Source organism: Myxocyprinus asiaticus, chromosome 18 (assembly GCF_019703515.2).
Source record: "Myxocyprinus asiaticus isolate MX2 ecotype Aquarium Trade chromosome 18, UBuf_Myxa_2, whole genome shotgun sequence".
Classification (NCBI taxonomy): domain Eukaryota; kingdom Metazoa; phylum Chordata; class Actinopteri; order Cypriniformes; family Catostomidae; genus Myxocyprinus; species Myxocyprinus asiaticus.
The window spans coordinates 43,370,638-43,393,289 of NC_059361.1; the positions used below are offsets into that span (position 1 = coordinate 43,370,638).

General features: G+C 37.3%; 1 protein-coding gene across 4 annotated transcripts in view; it reads right to left on the reverse strand.

Annotated features, from left to right (window-relative positions):
* Positions 1 to 349: 349 nt before the first annotated feature.
* The window catches only part of LOC127456306 (homeodomain-interacting protein kinase 3-like), an 86,725-nt gene continuing 64,422 nt past the window's right edge, over positions 350 to 22,652 (reverse strand). The window contains exons 8-17 of one of the 4 annotated variants that reach the window (XM_051724729.1): positions 18,202 to 18,319; positions 17,980 to 18,101; positions 17,698 to 17,813; positions 17,372 to 17,539; positions 15,513 to 15,803; positions 15,145 to 15,291; positions 12,637 to 12,866; positions 12,284 to 12,335; positions 9,548 to 9,687; positions 350 to 8,313 (exon numbers count right to left, since the gene is read on the reverse strand). In XM_051724729.1, the coding sequence (XP_051580689.1) occupies positions 7,856 to 8,313; positions 9,548 to 9,687; positions 12,284 to 12,335; positions 12,637 to 12,866; positions 15,145 to 15,291; positions 15,513 to 15,803; positions 17,372 to 17,539; positions 17,698 to 17,813; positions 17,980 to 18,101; positions 18,202 to 18,319 (1,842 nt within the window). In that variant the 3' untranslated portion in view covers positions 350 to 7,855. Of the gene's footprint in view, positions 8,314 to 9,547; positions 9,688 to 12,283; positions 12,336 to 12,636; positions 12,867 to 15,144; positions 15,292 to 15,512; positions 15,804 to 17,371; positions 17,540 to 17,697; positions 17,817 to 17,979; positions 18,102 to 18,201; positions 18,320 to 22,652 lie in introns of all 4 variants that reach the window. The other 3 variants (XM_051724728.1, XM_051724731.1, XM_051724730.1) reach the window with 3 other exon arrangements.

The window sequence follows — 22,652 nt, forward strand, 5'->3', positions numbered from 1 at the left end:
TAAACACCTCTGTCCGCAAACTGTGGTGATGTATGCTCTAGCTCTGGCCCAACAGCCGTCCCGAGGCTGCTGGTCTTTTTTTATTTTATTAAATGTCAGTAATAACAAAAAATAAAGAAATAAATGGTCACAACAACAAGCCAGTACAACAGAGGGTGGAAAATAAATAAATACATACATTTTCACAGTACTTACATTTTTAATGCACTTAATGAGTCCAAATATGTGCCTGTCATCATATAAGGCCTAAGTTTATATATATATATATATATATATATATATATATATATATCATTTTGAAGTAAAAACACCATGAAAGCTTATTAAATCACCAAAAGTCACTTCGAAATCTGTTTAATGTGACTAAGTGGAGAAGGCTTGGTCACATCTTTATTAATGGAGAACTGGAGGACACACCAATAAACATTATATTTAAAGGGTTACATTCCCCTCATCCTCATACTGTGAAATATTGCACAGTGCAAGTGCAACGTGACAAACTAGTGTAGCATCAAATAAGCAAATGAAACAAAACGCTAAATAAAAAGCCACAAAAGTCTACAGATATTAAACCCGCGAGTAACAACTTAATTTATCAACTCTTAACTTGCAGTTTGAAATAACTTTGACAGATGGTGAAATCTATGTTAAAGGGATAGTTCACCCAAAAATGAAAATTCTCTCATCATTTACTCACCCACATGCCATTCCAGCCTTGTTGGTCCATACAATGGAAGTGAATGGTGACCAGACAATTACAGCTCCAAAAATCACAAAGTAAACATAAAAGTAGTCCATAAAACTCCAGTGGTTAAATCCATTTCTTCAAAAGCAATATAATAGGTGTGGGTGAGAAACAGATCAATATTTAAGTCCTTTTTTCCTCTAAATCTCTACTTTCACTTTCTGATGTGGTCTATTCACTATTCACTTGCATTGTATGGACCTGCAGAGCTGAAATATTCTTCTAAAAATCTTCATTTGTGTTCTGCAGAAAAAAGAAAGTTATATACATCTGGGATGCAGTGGTGGTTCTGGGGGGGGGGGGCGCGTGGGTGCAGTGCCCCCCCCCCGATGACATGAGGGTGATTAAATGATGAGAGAATTTCCATTTTTGGGTGAACAATCCATTTAAACCTTAATGCAGAACGAATGTAGATTTATGTAGAATAAAAGCATAATAATGGAAAATATCAGGTTATAATGGGAAAAATGATAGATTAGAAACAAAAGACCCAGATTTAACATTGCCAAAACATTTACCAAAAAAATGCATAAAAATAATGATTAAAAGCATTATGCGTGTCATTAAAAAAATGTGGCGTTCATATTTATTGAATGCGGTTATTAGAACAGAGGTCAACAGAAGTCATCCATTTCATTTTGAATTCAAATATGAACAAACAAACCAAAAAAATATCCCAAATTTCTTGTGTTATAGTCATTTGTATATTGACACTGGATGTAGTATGCTGGTGATTGCCATTTCACAGGGATCAAAACGTGAACATAATTTACAAAAGAACCAAGTAACTTTCAACAACTTTTACATTCTGTACTTAAAGATCGGCATTAATTATCAAAAGATGTTTACACAAATACAATTAAACACAATTACTGCATGTTTAAAATGAGCCAGTTAACATTGATTAGACACATTATTGATTAACAAGGCTTTTCATATAATCCATAGTGTGAGGGGGAAAAGATATTGCCGTTATCTCTTTAAAATGTGTACATAGAACTATTTTGATCCCTGGAATGGAGAGTTATACTGTTGCATTGGGAAATGAGTGAACTAAATACTTGTCTTTGCAAAGTGAACTTGTTTCATTACAAATGTCTCAATCAAGGCACACACACAGTGTTGCTTACACTGCTCGAATCAAATACGATACAGAATTTAAGACATGACATACCCGGCGACATCAGATATCTTTTGTTAAAAACATGTTCTCAGCACAATTTTCAAATGACAAACATTAATAAAATAATTTGGTTGGACAATTTCATCACAACACTGTACTCTCATTTTCAAACCACATGGTTACTGCACACTAGTGTTTTTATAAGTGCTCAGTGGCATGAGGTTATGGGATTGATTATCAAATATTCATTCAAATTTGCATATGACAAAATACTGATACATTTTCATTATCTGTATGTCTGTAACACAGCAGAAATGGTTTTCTAAATAACAGCCATTACTTTGATACTTCAATCAATCCTGCAAACTGTTACAAGTCAAAACATAGGTAAACATACAAAAATGTAATTACACCGATACATCTACAGTATATGCAGTGATGAGTCAGAACTGTTAATGAAGATACAATACTGATTTAAAAAGAAAATCTAAATGTCCATAATCAGCAATACTGTAGTTACAAATGACACTCCAAACGAGCAAAAATAACTGAAAATCAAAAACCACTTCTAGTTTAGGCAATCAGACAAACCCATACAAATAATGCAGATGCAGATAAGAACTAGTCTAACCTAATTTCACAGCTATCTGAAGTGGCAATCAATATATAGCAGCTTGTCTATGATACATTCATTCAAGATAGATGACACGACTTATTACTTTTTCAAAAAGCTAAACGTAACCTCATCCGTTTTTTTTTTGTTTTTTTTTAAATTAACACCATGACTATAGTTACAGTATACATGAGGTCTATGCAGAGAAAGTAGCTACCTTGCTCAGAAAAGGGCTATGTTCCAAAACCTAGAGAGCTGCCAGCTGTCTACTGCCTTCGCTCGCAGATTCCTTCTAAGGTAGCATCATAACTGAAACGGAACCTAATTGACCAATTTGCAACACGCTTCATAGGCGCCAACTTTGCTCGTGACACATGACGCTCCTCGCGTGAAGAAAGTTTAGTTTGGAGTTAGCATGTTACTAATCAAATAGCGTGATACTATAAAGGCCAACGTATACTACGGTTGTCCGTGCTGCTGATCACTCCGCTCACAGTATGCGTGACACAAATTTCATCATCAGCACAGTCTGCGTGGCCCATATTTTCTCGACATTCGGACATACTCTGAACGGCAATACGGTCGATCCAGAACGCAGAAAAACAAAGTATACCCAGGCTTTAAGAAGAATAAAACAGCACAGCAGTAGCTAACTAAAAATAGTGACGCTAATAACTTAACTACATTTTTTCAGTAGCGTGACTTGAGTTTAGTTTCGTAACGAGCGTCCTCTTTCTCTCTCAAAATCATTTAAGTGTATCAGTACTGTCGGACAATTCATGTAAATGAACCGATTAAAATAAAAGATTCACTTATATTTAGGGTTGGAAACGCTGAAATATAACGGTATGTTCGGACGGTTCATGCAAAGGAACTAGTTCACATAAATTATTCACTGATCCATTTCAGCATCACACAGCCTTAAAAGGATTTTGCCTTTTTTCTTAAAGCAAAATATTTAGTCAACTGCTGCTGTTTATATTTATGGCACTTTTCCACTGCATGTTACGGTTCGATTCGACTCGACTCTGCTCACTTTTCTGAGCTTGCTTTTCCATTGCAGTTTAGTGCCGCCTCAACGTGGGATTATAGGCTGATCGTCATAGTTGCGCCGCCTCTACTGCCGTGACATCATCTTAAACACTACACAAACATTACTGACCATAAACAATAACACGACCGCTAGCTGTTAGCTACTAGCTCATTGTGCTGCATCCAGGGGCACTCTCCCTCCCATTGCTCGCCGGTCTATTGCCATAGATAGCGTCCATTTGGTCGAACCACTTCCACTTTCTTCTGTTTGAAACACTCTGGCTGTTGTGGTCCTTGATGGTTCTGTAGTCACTTTTAAGTTTTTTTTTTTTATCTTTTCCCTACACTGTTGGTGGGTCTGGTGGTAGCCGTGTGTGGCCAACAGCTGAGACACTTCCTGAAAGACTTTTCTGTTTCGCGTCGTTTTGTTCGTCGCTAACGAGAGGAACGTCTGCACCTCGTTTATTGACCACGGCGAGGTTTAGAGCACAGCCATTTCTTTTTACAATTGGAAAGTCGCGTGAACAAATGATATTTCTATCGCTGTTGCTAACTTTAAAACTAGCAGGTTGATGTCCCATGTCGCAAATCCAGTGATCTGCAGGGTTTTGACATCGCATTTAGTATAGGCTCGGCTCATTTGGAACCTCGACCGAGGTGGTACTAAAAAAAAGTACCAGGTACCATCCACAGTGGAAAACCCCCAAAAAGCGAGGAGAGTCGAGCTGTACTGTGCAGTGGAAAAGTCCCAATATTTAGATTCAGTTATGTAAAATAGGGTGTTTTCTGGTTTTATTAGTATATATTAAAGTATAAATTGAATGTTGTCCACCTAATTAAATATATAACTCAGTTGATATTATTTAATTCTGCAATAATAAGTAAACCCTACTAGGGAATTCGGTCATTTTTTACCTAAATACATTTTTCTCATTTAATAAAATGTTTTCCTTTATCTGAGCAGTACAAGATAACTTTTCCTCCATTTGCCATCTGAACATACAAAAAAAAATTGGGCTTGATTCGATTAGTCTAATTGGTTTAAAAAAAAAATAAAAAAAAAAAAATAAAAAAAAACCCCACACACCTTTGGTATTTGCAGTCAAAATTGACCGACCAATGAAAATAATGGGAAAGACCCAAAAAAAAAAAACAGCAATTTTTGGGGGGGGTGATTTGTCAAATACAATCAATAAATCAGCCACAATGCAGACAAAACAGACATAAATTACAGAATGAGACTCTAAAACATCATCATCAATGCAAAACATACACACCCACTCACACACAAACACACTTACATGCACAAAAATTAACTGGTGAGACTATAACACAGAACTTTATTTTTTTACCTTTGTCAAACAAACAATAAATCAGTCATAATGCTAAACACACACACTCAGAAATGAAGGGGTGAGACGATAACACTCACAATGCAGAACACACACACACACACACACAGAACCATGGCATCAATAAGTAGAGCTCTACAGCCATCTATTGGTCATTGTTGGCATTACAAGTCATCTGTTGTTTTCCGGTCGATGACAGCAATCTGACACGCAATCTGATACACACACACACACACACACACACACACACACACACACACACACACACACACACACACACACAGCAACAATAAGTAGAGCTCTACAGCCATCTTTTGGTCATCTGTTGTTTTCTAGCCGATGACAGCAATCTGACACACACACACACACTTGCAAAATGTTTACTCTGTTTTATACTGGATTTTCAGAATTGTGCAGTTAATTTATGTTTCTTGATGTTCATTTTCTTGACATTATTATGCATTTACTTTGAGTTATTACATTTTTATGTTTTAAATAAAACATTGGTAAAAAAAAAATGCTTATTATGTGTTTTCTCTTTGTAACACCATGATCAGTGGTAATGACATTAACTGCAAAAACTGACACTTCAAATCAATTTTAAAATGTTAAACTTTGACAAATGACAGATTAATAGTGTCTAAATATATATTCAAATGCATATCTTAATATATAAAATAAGGTTACAACAAGCCACTGGCTGTTACTGGCATGACATGGTTTTCAAGTCATGTTATTTATTTGTTCACCAGACGGCAGCAATCTGACTCTCATATTTTCTTCATGTTTCAACTTATAGAAGTGTAGGTTCTGGATTTGTATTTTTTCAATAAATCTGCTTATTTGTATATGCAAATGGTCAAATTTAGAAATGTACATATAAATAAGATCACAATAGCATAAAATCCCAAAAGAAATGCATAATTTTATTGTTCCCTGTTAAGGGAATAAGAAATGGTATCAATATCATCAACATAAAACAAAAATTTAAAAAAAATGGTTACACGTCTGACCCTTCTGGTCAAAAATTAACGCAAATACCAAAGGGAGGTGCAATTTTTCATTACCATAAGGGGGTTTAATTATCAAGCATCAAAATATTTTCTTCTTTAAATAGATTCAGTGTAGTTAGCTACTTATTGTTGACATACATTTCATCATCAGCAGGGGCCACGCAGACTGTGCAAGTGCAGCCAAATTGTTGCACACCTGGGAATCCTTAAAACATTGCCCACAAAGGCATCTCACAAGGTTTGGAATAGAGCCTACAAATTACAGTCTTTGGTGGTACACAAGCAACTTCATTTATAAAGACAAAAAATACACAAAGAAGAACTAAAAAAAAAAAAAAAAAATGCACACAGCACACACAAACACACACACACACACATATATATATATATATATACACATACACACACACACACACACACACACATACTGTAGATATCGGCTATATTTATTTCTCCCTGACGGAATGTATGAAATGCAGTTGACATCAACAAGCTTTCAACACATGATATAATGGTATATAATTAAGAAAAAACAGTTAAATTGATTCACAAATGCATAAATGAGGATTGCACACCTTAAACACACCTTGTCAAGCTTCAGCACTGAATAAACTAACTCTATAGTATATGTGTCTATACATCAGAAACTGTATGGTCTGCTCAGGCTAAGATGAATCCATAACCCACAATCAAAGACCTTTTTGCATTTGTGTCTTCATCTAGTCAGCCATGCCACCACAAAACACACACACACACACACAAACACACACAAAGAATTTAAATACACAGACAAAAAGAGAAAACAAACCCTTAAAGGGACAGTTCACCCAAAAATGAAAATTCTGTCATCATTTACTAATTTCCATTTTTGGGGTGAACTTTCCCTTTATTTTTATATTTATCCTTATATCTAGATTGTATTGCAGTTTCACTAAACAGTACAAATACTGTTAGTAGTAAGACATTTTTCGGAGTAATCGGTATTCAATGAGCTCTTTATACAACTAATTAATTCAAGGTAACGAAAAAAAGTCACATCGACAACAATAAAACCAGCAAGCATTTGCTGCAGCAAAAGCATGCCGTCCTCCGGTGACGTAACAAAAAGTAACTAAATTACTACATCTCAAATATACATTGGATCCAAAAATAAGCACTGCGGTTTGTGCAATGCAGTACATCGATGCCTTTCTATGCATGAAATAATACACCTGTGTGTATAATACATGTACACACAGACGAATTGCAAGTGCTGCAGTCCGGTACACGTACATACACAAACACATTTTATATACATACAGAGAGAGTAGTGTAATAGTAACACGAACTGGACTGCCAATATATAAGGCACTATGGCTGGAGACAACAATGCATCGAGCCTCTTGACGTGTTAAGAGCACCTCTAGGCTTCTGTCAGAGTGACATTGCAGCTCATGCAACACATGCAGCGCGTGACAAACAACCCGTCGGTGACTCAGTTCCGAAAAACATCAAAGACATTGAGAAAAATACAAATACTTGGAACAACTTGTCAGTCTTGAACAAGATACTGGGTCTTTTACAAACAAAGATGCGTCGTATACAAGGTAAAAGGCAATGTATAAAAATAAGTTGACCATCACATGATTTTGAACACCATCCGCTGTTCTTTAGAGAAGCATTCATTTGAAACTCCAATAGTGATGTATCAAATGTGCATCTCCCGTTCCTGTACATTCTCCAACCTTTGACTTTCTTCAACCTACTTGCTCAAGACTTTCCAAACATCTCCTTTTTTAAAGCTCATTGTAATTGCACTCAAGTCTACTTTGTGATTCTGAAAAATTGCTAGATTTCTCTCTTGCGCCATGGCTTTGGGAGCAAGAACCAGGTGGTTTGTGGTTTCTTGCTACGCCCGAGACTGAGGTGGAGTTGACTGCCCTTCTGGCCTGAAGAGGTTGGCGGAGCCAGTCTCAGACGTACGGGTACTGGTTAAGTTTAGTGGGACTGAGGGGGAAACCTGCGTATGCGGGTGACGCGATGAAGGAGTGTGGGGGGAAGAAGGGCTTGAATTGACCCTGAGAGTGGAGGGTGGGCGAGGGCAAGAGGCGGGGGTTGAGCCCCACCGTGACCTGGTGCACGAGGTGACCCGCCGGATGGGAGAAGCCATAGGGAGTTTGAAAGATGTGATTCCGCGTAGCCCCGGGTGAAGCCAAGAGGTGGGCCATGGGCGCATTTGTCACCAAGGGTCCTGAGGTGGGGTAGGAGAGTAAAGTGGGCTGGGTATGTGGGTGGACACCCAGGTGCGACTGAGGAGGGTGGACCGTAGTGTGGGTGGGGCTGCCATGAGGCAGAGTGAAGGTGTGGCCATGAACGGTGGGTGGGATGAATGCCTGAGGCCGGCAATGGCTGTAGTTGCCATTCCACTCCAGGTGGGAGGAGCCATAATGCTGGACCTAGAGCACAAACCAATCAGTTCATTCCGAAATAAAGCAAGTATCGATCATTTCATTTCTAGAAGAATAACAATAGACTCAAGAGACCCCATGAAATGACCCCATTATGGCTTTTAGTTCACGTCTGTTAGCTTTAAGTTCGTTTATATGTTAGTGTATTTTTATATGTTGACAAAATTCACATTTAGCAGACACACATTTATAATTTACATTCTCAAAAATATTGATGACTCATCTTGCACTAGTGATGGGAATCATAATGAATTATAATTACAGTTCCGATTCGGATCCCTCTTAAAGGGTCATGAAACCCCAAAACACATTTTCTGAGAAGTTAACAGATACTATGTACAGGTTGCACATTATAAAAAAAAAAAAAAAAAAAACTCATTATGTTTATTAAGACGGGAAAAGTGGAAATTTATTTATTTTTTGAGCCATTTCGTTCTTCTGGTTTAAAAACTAAAGTTAAAGCAACATCACAAAAATGTGTAAACTCATATACCTCAGATAGCAGTAGATCTTGAACGTTTCTCCCCATTATTCATGAGAAGGAACGCTTCCATCCAATCACAGCGCTGTCTCATGCAAAATGCACATTCAAGAATCGTTAACGAACCGAAAGTTATTAAAATCATACGGTTTCTGTATTTTTTAAAAATGGAAACGGTTCTCGGTTTTCAACCTTATCTTGCACTTATGGGTGATTCCAAATTTTTGTCCAATCAAAATCTCGCTATAATGAGAATGTCCTGCCCCTTTAATAATATCTGCCTCTGATAAACTATATAAAGTAGCAAATCATGGTTCATGGCTCTGACGTAAACTAAAGGCCATTTAAAAAAACACTTCTATATGTCCCGCCTTCCGTCCGGTCTCAAAAGGAAATTGGTTGACACAGGAAAGAAAATGACACTTATCACATGATTTCATGGGGTCTTTAAGGCCTATTCACACAAAAAGCAATGACAAAAAGCAAATTGAAGGGGAAACATTGCTCGCTTCATTACAAATAAAAGACTTGTGCCGCTGAAAAATTAAGCCAAAAATGTATGCTGCGTGTGAATAGGCCTTTTTTGATCAAGTATTTGATCCAGACAACTCAGATTCTTGAATTAACTATGCTAGTACATACAACTTAATATCTGGGCTTCTAAAAACCCAGTTAACCATAAAACAATCAATCACATTTCCTCAAAAGTAGCAGGTTGAGAAGCAGGGGAGAGGAACTGACCTGTCCAAAAGTAAGCTGCTGTTGAGGGGGCTGCAGGGGCGGGAAAGCAGGCGTGGTCTTCTGCTGCCGATTCACCAATAACGTGGAGTACGGCAGCTGTCTGTTGGAACCACTGCGGACTTTGGGTGGACATGACTGCTCTATATAACCACAATGGGAAGAACAGGAAAATAAGCCAATCCCTCCTTAAAAGCACATACAGAAATATGTGCTAGACAAAACACAGAAGTAGCCAAAACAAAACAAAGAAACAATGAACATCGGCACAAGCTCTTTCTGTTTTTCCAGTGGATAATAAGTAGGGCTGTTAATTGATTACAATATTTGTTACTAATTAATTGCACAGTTTTCTGTGATTAATCATGATACATTAAAACAAACATTAAAATATAATTATAAATATATTTACTTTATTCTTTGTCTCAAAATACTTGCAAGAAATTGGTTAGTCATCATTTATTTTTAATTATTTTAATATACCCATGTTAAAATGTTGCAGATATAGTTAGACACATTTTTTACATGTATAAATCTTTGATACAAGTATATACTTACATGCCATAAAGTCAGTGGACATGCAGTGAGCAGATTCAATTTATATTAAGCTTTATTGGCAAGGTAAACTTAAGTGTACATTGCCAATGCATTATTAGAAACAATACATACAGATATAAAACAAATTGAATGCTTAAGTTTAATTTGCTTAAGTTTAAAATCTCAAAACTATTATTTTCTCTGGCTGCCGTTGTCATCGCGCACACACACTGGATCTCTCTCGTGCAGTTTCACTTTTAACACTGGTTCAAATATCTCTTCCACACCTGGCTCCATTCTCTGTACAGTAAATCCACTCCCGGTTTATTATGCCCAGGACATGCGTCACGCGAAATTAATAAGCATGCACTGCTCCAGGGAATCAGTTTTTTAGTGCTAGATTTTGTAGTCGAGTCAGATGTGTGTCTCCTGGAAATGTATATACACCGATGAGCCAAAACATTATGACCACTCAAAGGTGAAGCGAATAACATTGATCATCTTCCAGCAATGCCACATGTCAAGGTCTGGGTAGATTAGATCATAAGTGAACAATCAATTCTCGTAGTCAACGTGTTGAATGCAGGAGAAATGGGCAGGAGTAAAGACCTGAGCGTCTTTGACAAGGGCCAAATTGTTATGGTCAGATGACTGGGTCAGACCATCTCTGAAATGTCAAGACTTGTGGGGTGATCCCGGTCAGCAGTGGTGAGTAACTACTGACAGTGGTCCTAGGAGGGACAAACCACAAACCGGCGACAGGGTGTTAGGCGCCCAAGGCTCATTGATGCACAAGGGCAAGGATATCCCGTCTGGTCCGAACCGACAGAAGGTCTACTGTGGCACAAGTCACAGAAAATGTTAATAATTGTTATGGGAGGAATGTGTCACAGTGCATCGCACCATGCTGTGTATGGGGCTGCGTAGCCGAAGAGTGGTCAGAGTGCCCATGATGAATCCGGTCCAACGTTGAAAGTGCCTACAATGGGCAAGCAAACTTCAGAACTGGACCTTGGAGCAGTGGAAGAAGGTCGCCTGGTCCGATGAGTCCCGTTTTCTTTTACATCACGTGGACAACCGTGAACATGTGCACCGTTTGCCTGGGGAAGTGATGGCACCAGGATGCACTGTGGGAAGATGACAAGCCAGTGGAGGGTGTGATGATCTGGACAATGTTCTGCTGGGAAACCCTGGGTCCGGCCATTCATGTGGATGTCAATTTGACACGTGCCACCTACCTAAACATCGTTGCAGACCAGGTACACTCCTTCATGGTATTCCCTGATGGCAGTGGCCTCTTTCAGCTGGATAATGCGCCCTGCCACACTGCACACATTGTTCGGGAATGGTTTGAGCGACAGCACATTAGGCAGGTGGTCATAATGTTTTGGCTCATCAGTGTATATGCAACTTTTAGCTACAGGAAGTGGGGAAAAACATACGTGAATTTTCAGGAAGTGAAAAAAATAAAAAAAAACGGATACAGCATTATTTGCGTTAATTATTTTTAACGCATTAAACAGTCAACTATTACTCACAGAAATTAACACGTTAAATTTCCCAGCCCTAATAATAAGTGAATACACCTGCAACACTTTTACAATTTTCAGGAAATGTTTTCAGTTGACAAATTACTTTTAAGTAAATTACTGGGGTTATATATTTCCAAAATAATATTAGTGTTGTGGAGTATATTTAAAACATGAATAATGTTTATATGCAAGTCTGTGTGTGTATATATATATATATATATTCTGTGACAGCTGAAGAGTCACCAAAAGGTAAAACGTGTGGTTCTGAATGATTTGTGTGCAACTATGTACAAGGAGGAAACATGGACATTATATTGAATTTGTTGAGCGGAAAAGTGCTTTAGAAAGTTATGTAAAGTAATTAGTAATGTGATTACTTTTTCAATTAAGTAATCAATAAAGTAATATGATTACAATTTTAGATAAATAATCAGTAATTTGTGGTGGATTACTTTTTGGAGTAACTTAAAAAGTCAAGACGTGTAAATGATTAAATGTTTCTTTCTATTTTCCGCTTGTTTGCCTTTGTTTATGGTTCCATATAAACACTTTCACACACAGTTTAGACCAAAAAAACAAAATATATATACAGAAGAGAATGTTTGAGAAAGAGTTTTCAGAGGGAAGGAAACACTCCAGCCAGTCTTTCCACCACTGCACCCATAATCACCTGTGACCGTGTCTGTTACCCATTAAAGACACACATTCCCCAGTCATGTGATCTGAAAGTAAACAGCAGCAGCAGTGATGTTCTGACCTGAAGTAACCAATCAGTGTGTCCTTTAAGCTTCAGGACTTAGCCATTACATTGATATTCAGGTGCTAAAAGTGTCATTTCTTTTTCACAATGACTGCAATAAAGTTATATTTTTTTTAACCAAAATAAACATGTAATCTCCAACTGAGATTGCCATTCGTACTTTGTCTTGCTCTGTTTGTTTGAGCATCACGACCAGACCAGCATAGGAACATTGGCTGGACGATAGCATGAGTCTGGGGTGTAACTATCTGATGGCATATTACCTGTACGGCCAGTGGGCTCATTGTTGTGAACTCTCATGGGCGGCACCATCATGGTGCGGACGGGCGGCTTGACAGACTTCGTCTCTGTGGCTCCCGTGGCTTTACAGTTCTGGTTGTTGTCATTAATAAATGTGCTTTCCAGGAAGGGGCTGTCCGCTCGGCTGGAGGAAACAGAGGTGGGCGAGCCGTCCACAGGATCACAGCCGCTCTCGCGCTCGTCATCTGACATACTGCACACAGACCAGAGCAGACGTTCGAACACACTGAGCAAAGACAACACTCGCTGATTAATAGGGATGTCCCGATACCATTTTTTGGAGAATGAGCACAAGTACCGATACCTCCTTTCAATCCAAAATACAACAATGGAGTTATTTTTGGTCAAATAAAGTGTCACATAACAGAGCATCACAGATGTGAGATATTGCTTAAATATAATACAATTACTATTGATTTATTATTATTACTAGTAGTATTACAGTGAATATTACATAACTACTCCATTACATTGAGCTTTAATTTTGCGCAGAAGCTTTTACTTTGGAGTGAAGCCCTTTCCGTTTCTGTGTTTTTTTTTAATAGTAACTTCTCACTTCCGGAAAAGCAGGTAGCTATGTGACCCAATGTGATTATTAAACCGCAAGAGGCTTCATTAAATAAATATGTAGTCTGTATGTGCCTCGTGCTACAAAGTGAATTAGCACTCTGCTCGCTGTCATCTGCTACAAACAGAGTGTGCAGTGCTCATGATGGTGTTTTCTGTATGAGCAAAGGAGCTCTAAAAGGAGCAGCCGGCGTCGGCACAATACCAGCTCCACACGTTTCACAAGCACTCACATGCAAACTATATATTTATCACATTAAATCACAGCCTTTGCGGTTTAATAGCCACACTAGGACATGATGTGATTTTTATTTGTGTGCTGATTGTTTACAGAATGACATTAGTATGTCAGATGGTATAGTTTTTTGTTATCAGAGCATTTTTATGAGGACGAGTGCACGGACCCGATTCCGATACCAGCATCAGTATTGGTACATCCCTACCGGTTATGATGTTCGGATTGAAATAGTAGCATACTGCATACTACACAGTATACACGCTGTATAGCGCAAGCTATTTCTTTAAACAGTATGCAGTATGCAATGATAAACATAAACAGAAGTATGCTACATTGTTGTCTCATGACTTGACTCATTTTTTCATTTTTGAAATTTTCACACAAAATAGCAAAAAAAAGACGATAGCGAGTGGTGGTCAACTATCATCTCGAAAATCAATATAGTTGTTGTGCATTTTTTTCCTTTTCAGTTTTGTGTAAAAATGTCATATAAAAATGAGTCAAGAAAGAGATATTCAAAATAACAGTTGATATTACTTCCGGTTCGTTCATCACACTGAAAATGGAATTGTGAAATACATTATCTCACACAGTATGCTCTGATTGTATATTGCACATTTAGGTAAATGTATTAAGTCATCTGGATATTGCATGCATATTGAAAATATGAATACTATACATATTGCATACTACCAGTGTTTCCCCTATATGCATTTTGCAAAGGCACAGCGCTGCCACTGAATTATGAGCGCCACTGTCACGATTTCACATAGTTAATTTAATATTCTTAACGCAAAATAACGCTTGCCAGCCCCAGTCAGCTGTGCACATTGTACACTGAGAAAGAGACCCACCACATATACACACAAATACACACACATACTCACAAGGTGGGTTTCCATCCAACTATTTTTATGCGCATTTTGAAATTGCACACAAGAAATCCTGAATGGAAACCCTTGATATGCGAATAAACTTTCTAAATTCGCTTAAAATGTAATGCGCTAGGAGGAGGTAGATTTTCTAGAGTTTCGCATTAGTTCAAATGCGCATTATGGTGATGGAAACTGTTTATTCGCAAAACGTCGACGTGTTTTGACCATTTGTGTATGTATTATGAGCGTGCGATAGCTTGATGTGACTAGCCCACTGAAAGGTCTGACCTCGGCACACAATTCTTTGAACATACTGCTTGTCATTCGGAAGTGTTTAACCCACAGCTGATCGACAAAGTGGGTCCTCACAATCCGCCAGAACAGTTTTGAGAGCGGGCACTCCCAGGTATGCGGAGACTGGCGGTGTGTGGGCATCGCAGCTAATTCAGCCCACATTATATCAGATATTACACTTATTCTGTGGTGAGATTCGCGGCGGGGAAACCCATTTGAATACGGTACATGATTGTCTGTTACAAAACTTTTATGTCTCGGTGATGAAACTAGTTTAAAACAAACAGCCCCCATATTCTAAATGGTACTGACAAAGAAAACAGGAGAAAAGACATCATCACAACGCTTATAACCATTTACCATGGATTTACTGTAATAACAATAACTGTTTGTGTCAGAAAGAGTTTTTATATGTATTTAGACTGCTGTTTTTTTGTCTCTGGTGTGTCCTAATTTAGACAGCAAGGTAAATGTGTGTGTGTGTGTGTGATAATGACCTGTTGGGTCTCTTGCAGGGTGAAGTTCTGGAGTGCTCTGATGCAGATGAGCTGGTGCTGAGGATGGAGTCTGGACTGCTCAGTGAACACACTCGCTCCATATTCAGTGTGCTGTGACATGCCTCACACTCTGGACTGCCCTTACATCTGAAACACACACACACAAACACTCACTATATGCTTTTATTACATGGAACATAGTGGTGTGAACATTCTACTAAACATCTCCTTTTGGGTTCCACGGAAGTCATATGTATTTGGAACGACATGAGGGTGAGTAAGTGATGATATTTTCACTTTGGGTGAACTCTTTAACAAGTGTGCAAAAACGTATGTTCTATCGGATGTATATTAGTGTGTCAGCTCACTCTATTGAGTGTTTCTGTGCGTCTGGACCCTCCTCGTCTGTTCCACTGCTGATGCTGATGACGCTGGCCGCAGGGCTCGGAGAGTCAGCGATCACAATGCTCTGCCTCTGGTTCTGACACTCTGCTTCTGCCTCACAGCACACAGACTCCTCCTCTAGCCCCACCTCTGACTCCGCCTCCACCACACACTCCACCACCTCTTCCTCCTGTGTGTTTTTGGCACTGTGTACCATCTTTGGGGACTGGCATGCTGAATTTTGGGAGTTGGTGCTGTGCATGAAGTTGTTACTTCTAGGAGGGATAATTACGATGGAGATGAATTAGTGGGGATAGGTTGGCAGAGCAAGAATGTAATGATCAACAACAGAACATGTGATAACTTAAAACAAAAGACATTTGCACTAATGAAAGACTAGGTGTGCCACTAAAAAAAAAAAAAAAAAAAAAAAAAAAGAGGAGGAGGAAATTGACCACTACATAGAGAGTGTTTTTGGATGACACAACATCTGTCTTTGCTGGGGGACAATGTGCATCAAAGTGGCTTGTATTCCACAAGACTGACTGTCCATAAATAACATTTTTAAACTCATCTGGAAAATAAAGAAAAGCAATTGGTAAATTCTCTTTAAAGTTCTATTTAAAAGTTGCATTCATATTTTATATTTCATCATTATATTTAACCCCATTTGGTCAGTGTTCATGTTACTGAGTATTTACAGGCAATTACTCAGTAATACTAATGAAATACAAGTAATTACGCTGTAATTGTTTGGTAGAGCTGCTTGTACTTAAATATTCTTCTTATTACAGTAATTAATGATGGTAATGCATAGTTAAATAAATTTGTTACATTTTTTTTAAATTGGTAATTTTATTGGTAAATAAGTGATTTATTTCTGAATTCATAAATTGATAATTGTTTCCTTCATTTTTTATTTTTTTAAAGAAATAATGTAAATAAATCACTTTACAAATTTTTTTTTTTTTTTTAAACTGATGTTTTAAAATGTCACATTTAAAATGTTGATAAAAGCAACTGGTAAATTTTTTTAAAAATGCAATTGAAAAGATACATTTGAAAATTATTATTTTATTATTGTATTAAATTACGCTCTTAAACATTTCAAGAAATGTCCATTTGATGGTCAGTTTGTCAAGTGATTCATTTCCTTACATTTCTATTTTTTGAATTCATAAACTGATAATTGTTTCCTTATTTTTTAATTATTTATTTAAAGGAATAATATAAATAAATCACTGATGTTTTAAAATTGACATTTTTTGGACATTTAAAATGTTGATTAAAGCAATTGGTAAATTTCTTTAAAATGCAATTAAAAAGATGCATTTGGAAATGATTATTTTATCGTTGCATTAAATTATGCTTTTAAACATGTCAAGAAATGTCTATTTCATGGTCAATTTGTCAAATGATTTATTTCTTTACATTTCTATTTTTTAATTTATAAATGATAATTGAATTTCCTTTATTTTTTTAATTAGAAATTGTAAATAATTCACTTCACAAACTGAACAATAACTGGACATAATAAAAATAATTATACATTATAAAATAGACATTTTGTACATGCTGATTAAAGATGATATGTAAAGTGTTTAGTTTTGGCCTTAAAATCTATGCAATCTAAATTCCTATGCATTTAAAACTGATTTATTATTTTATTGTCATATTTAACTACATTTTCAAAATGTGTTTTTTTTATTTTTTATTAAAATCGGTCACTTTAAATTAATCAACGAATTAACTAAATAAACTTTTCTTTTTTTTTTTTTTTTTTTTAAGTGGCACAGGTTCCTTCATACACCGGCTACTGTTCAGATATGGTGTTTTGATGAACCTGTTTGAAGATGGTTTATTTCTCTTGTTAGCTGCTGGCTGTGGCCACACCACATGAGCTATGCCTATGCTTATTGGCTGGTGAGCGGACAGGGTCATCGGGTTGGTTAGCAGCGGCTGGGGGTGGGGCATCATGGAGCTGTAATGGTTGCCATGGGAATGAACTTTCCTGCAAAAAATGGAGAGGAACAAAGCACTTCATTATGGAGGAAAGTGTATAAAGAAAGTTGGCTTGAACAGCTGGACACAACGCGTTACAACATCTGAACAACTGAAGGATAAATAGAGCAGAGCAAACACAATGGCGGAACAGTTCCCTGCACGCACCCCCAGTTTTGTGGACCTGCCACTGCATCTGAGGCCAGTGTTGCTGCTGAGGGGGCCACCGGGGTCACCTGTGGCCAGGCGGGCACCAGGATCTGCTGAGCACGATTTGTCCACGCCTGCTGTGGAAAAGATAAAGCATGTTGAATGACATAATTAAATGAGTTTAACTCTTAAGCCTCATTAACACTGATGGCAATTTTATGGCTGGAGCACACCAGGTCAATATACTGTTGGTACATTGTGGAGAACTGTTGAAACTCTCCACGTTAAAGTTGTGTTTACCTGTGTAATGAGGCCTGGTCTGATCTGGAGAGGTTGAATGGCAGAGGCTTGTGTCACCAGTGGTACAGTGTTTTCCATGCGCACCGAGAAGCCCGCTGGCTTATTCGGGTTGTGAGGAATACCTGTCACATCAAGGACAAGGACGAATACATGAGTAACAAAAATATGACAAGATAGAGCGTACAGGTAATATTCGATCTGATACCAATAAAAGTGCAGTACATTGTATGGTGTTAGGGCAGAGAATCAGCGCCTGCTGGAAAGTGTCTCCAAACTGAGCACTTCCTGTCTGAAGCGGTATTCTGTGATGCATCACTGATGGGGCAGATGAGGCTAAAGCCTTTGTGAATGAGCAGAAAGAGAGAAAAAGATTAAGAAATTACTCACAACATTCCTGACAACTTTTCGGTTCGGGTCAAAAAGACCCGGTAGAGTACAGTAGATATACAGAACACCTCCCTTTTGATTATGAACATTGCCATAGGCTTTTTTTTGTGCGTGTGTGAAAAACAACACACAAGCTTTTTGAAATGGCATTTCATCAGGAAAGAGCACCACCTATATGTCAGTAGTATTCCATTACAGACAAACTATTCCTTTACAGTAGATATAGAGTAAACACCTCATTTTGAGTAAAAAAAAAAAAAAAAAAAAAACATTCTGATAATTGGAATACTCAAACACTGTATCTGTTTAAAACAAATATGGAATCATGGCTTATATTCTAAAATATTTTTTTTTATTTCAGAATAGAAATAAAAATGAGCAAAAAATCCCATCAATTTTCACTGAACAGGTCTAGGGACATATCTAGGGATCCGGATATCATAAACTTGGTTTCCATTCACGTATTTTTACTGGATGGAAATGCCAAGATGCGCATAAAATCTCTATAATGTGCATATATATGTATATAAAAAAATAACTTGACATGCGCATAAACTACAGTGGAAACATATTTACTGAATAAATTCCAAGACGCACATTAAAAAAGTCATGTGACTTTGCCTCAACAAATCATGTGACTGAATAATTTGCTTATAACTATACTAACCAGCGGATCAATATAATCACATAGCATCTGAAATATTGCTCTGGTCATTCTGAAATGCCTAAGCATGGCATTAAAACATCTGGCTACTATTACATCCCAAAACAGTCTGACACACTTTCGCTCACAGATATAAAGCACACTAAAAAAAAAAAAAAAAAAAGGGAAAACGCAGGTCGTCCGAGTTAGTAAATCATCTGCACAACAAAATTGTGTTTCTCTTCTAAATGTGTTTTCTTTACTTTCGATTAATGTAAATCTCTAAAATGTGCACTCTCATACATTACATTATGCAGGGTGAATGTAAACCAATCAAGTATGTTCAACAACATGAGCAAGGAGATTTGGGCAGGGAATTTGTTGTTCCCAGCATGATTGCATGGGACTTGATGTGGAGAGCAAACATTTAGAAATTAAGTGTTATTTTATGGATTTTTGAGCAAGATGAGAAAAAGTGGTCGATTGATGCTGTTTTACATGGTTCTATTGGGGTTTAGAACCGATTCTGTTAACCGACTGGGTTGCCATTGTGGTGAAGAGTGACACTTTTGCTTAGGTTTAGGTTGGGTACACAAACAACATTCTGCATGTTGCTTTACTCAAGGAACAATTACTACTTAGCATTTAGCATGCTAATGTATGCTTTTGCTAGCTAAAAGTTAGCTAACTAGCATAACTTTACAACATAAATGACTAATGCTACTTAGCATTTGGCATTTTAATGTATGCTATGCTAGCTAAAATATAACCTTACAACATAAATCGTTTTTTTCACATGCAAATGAGCTTTTGATTCACTGCAAAAGTTTGCCAGAAGTTTGCAGCTCTTCACAGGTAGTGGTGAACCTCTGGCAAACACTTGGCAACAATGGACAATTTGCCACAAGTTTGTAGCAAAGCTCATTTGCATGTGAAAATGATCACTGGCGAATTTGCGGCAAATTTGCCATGAACTCTCGATTTTCCTAAGGGAATGCATGCTATTGCTAGCTAAAAGTTAGCTAACTAGCATAACCTTACAACATAAATCAGTAATGTCACACAAAAATATTATGTAAAACTGAGGCAATGAATCATGTTAAAGACACATAAAATCACTTTGAGGCTACTTAATTGGGATTTTAAAATAACTTGATTCCATTATGTTGAAATTACGTGAACAAATTATGTTTCCCGACAAAGAAATAATGAGATAAACTAAGAGTGAAAATGTTGATGTAACTTAATTGATTCATGTGGAACCGATGTACATGATTAAATCATGTAAATTCAAAGCATTTTTTTCCAGTGCATCTGCCTCTGATCGGCAGCAAGCATAAGGTTTGTGAGAGCATTTTGTCTGGATTCATTTATTACAGCAAGTAATTTAATACATTGAAGAAAAGAGCCACAGTGGCTTCCCCAGTGGCTTCAACTTCCATTTTGTGCAGACTACGTTGTTCTCTTGAACACATGGGATGGAATCTCTGCTTTATTCGCTAATTGTTTATGCAATATTTCATTTTTTTTATTAAATTTACTATAGTGACTTGGGGATGGTCTCTTTGACTTGGGCCAGGAAGCTACCATCTTGTAAACATTTGGTAACACCCTAGCAACCACTTAGCAACAAAAAGGCATTTTGACCAAATACAAGATTAAGCTACGTTTTTCACTGTTTTTAACTCTTAAACAGGTAAAAATGACCCAATAAAACTGTAACAGGTTTAAGACTCTGTAACGACTGTACAAAATGAGTGTTGACTGGCTTTAGCCATTCTGGAAATAAAGGTTCAGTAGTAGCTAAAAATAAATGTTTGTAGGAACAGCCATTGACGTGCACTGCATTCAGGTGTCCTATAGGTGGCGACAGGGTGCTAACAGAGACTGTATAAGAGAAAGATGCACATGCTCAGAGCTGGCAGACAGGAAAACAAATCTCTGCCTTAAGATCAAAGATCAGTCAACTACAAAGTCTGGTTACTGAATAACAGCAATTATGCTTAAGGGTGTGAACGTGCTCGAAGACACTGGCAAAAGCATTTATTTCAATATTTAGTTTCAATATCAACCCTATCCAGGTAAATGTTGACATTAAAACAGCTGACCGGCTCACTTCCTGTACTACAATTTACCAGTTAGAAAAATTCAATACTACAAATCCTAACATCTCCTTTTGTATTCCACAGAAGAAAGTCACTAAAACGAATTCATGTTGAGCAAATAATTACAGAATTTGCATTTTGGGGTGAACTATCACTTTAAGGAGGGCCATATTTATAAGAGAACTGAAGAGGTCACTGACAATTCATTAAAACTATCTGTGTGTGTGTGTGTTAGTGCTGTAGTAAAGTTTTTCTGCGGTGTCTGTCCTTAGCAACCGAATGCTCTCTCCTCGTTGCCATGATGTCAGCAGTGTTGCCGTGACAACGGCAGTTAGGCAACAAATTTGTGAGATCTTAAAAAGACCACAATGCAGAGATGATCAAAGTCATTTACACAGACATAAACATATCCACAGCAGCCCAACGTATAAAAGATGTCGGTCTGACAGCCTGTTTTTGGGTCAAACATACGGTATACTGAGGTTTATTATAATGTAGTGAGAGCAGAGGCAGCGTGTGTTGACATGTTCAGTGACAGCCTGTCATCACCTGCGCTGAATTCAGCACGTCATATTGTGAGGAATGAGTCAACGTGACTAACAACACGTTAACAAAATAAAAGCAAGAAACAGCCACAAACGAAAAAGACTTGAGAAAAAGAAAGGGATTATAAGACAGAGCTGCAGAAATTAAAGGATACATGATGATGTAACAGAACACAACACAGCTGCACAGAAAACAGAGAACAGAACTTACTAAACATGTCAGAAAGGTTAGTAGTTGAAGATTTGATGCATTTCTATGCCCAGCCTTATTTCTTTAAACTGAGCATTCTGAATTCAAACAGAAACTAACCTGACAGCAAACGACACACGATAAAAGGTATATTTTCTATCATAATCAGAGTTGTTGTCCTAACCAGCAGTGCCTGAAAATCGAGAGTTTATGGTGAATTTGCTGCAAATTTTGCGGCAAAGATCATTTTTACATGCAAATGAGCTTTGTGGCAAACTTGCGGCAAATTATCCATTGTTGCCTAAGGTTTTCTGGAGGCACACCAATACCAGCGAAGAGCTGCAAACTTTTGACAAACATTTGCGGCGAATCAAAAATACAGGAAAATCTAAACTTCAAGAAAAAAATAAAAGAAAAAAAAATGCCCTTACAAAAATGAAACAAAAATTTCACTACAGAAAAACCTTTTGTAAATGTGTAACCATTTTTGTGGTGAGAACCATGGTTTTAAAAACCATATTACATGTACTACAAATTAACCATGGTGTTACTAAAGTAAAATTAACCATGTTTGTTTTTGGTTTTTTGATTATGATTTTTCTTCTACCACCACAGTTTTGGTTTTCCTGTAATATTACTAATGTTTTACCACGAATATCATGGTTAAAATATGGTTAGTGTAGTAAAACCATGGTACATTTTGTGGTTATAGTTTTACTACAAATACCATTGTTGAACTATAACCATGGTAAATTATGTGGTTACTATGATTTTACTACAAATACCTTAGTTCAACTATTGTT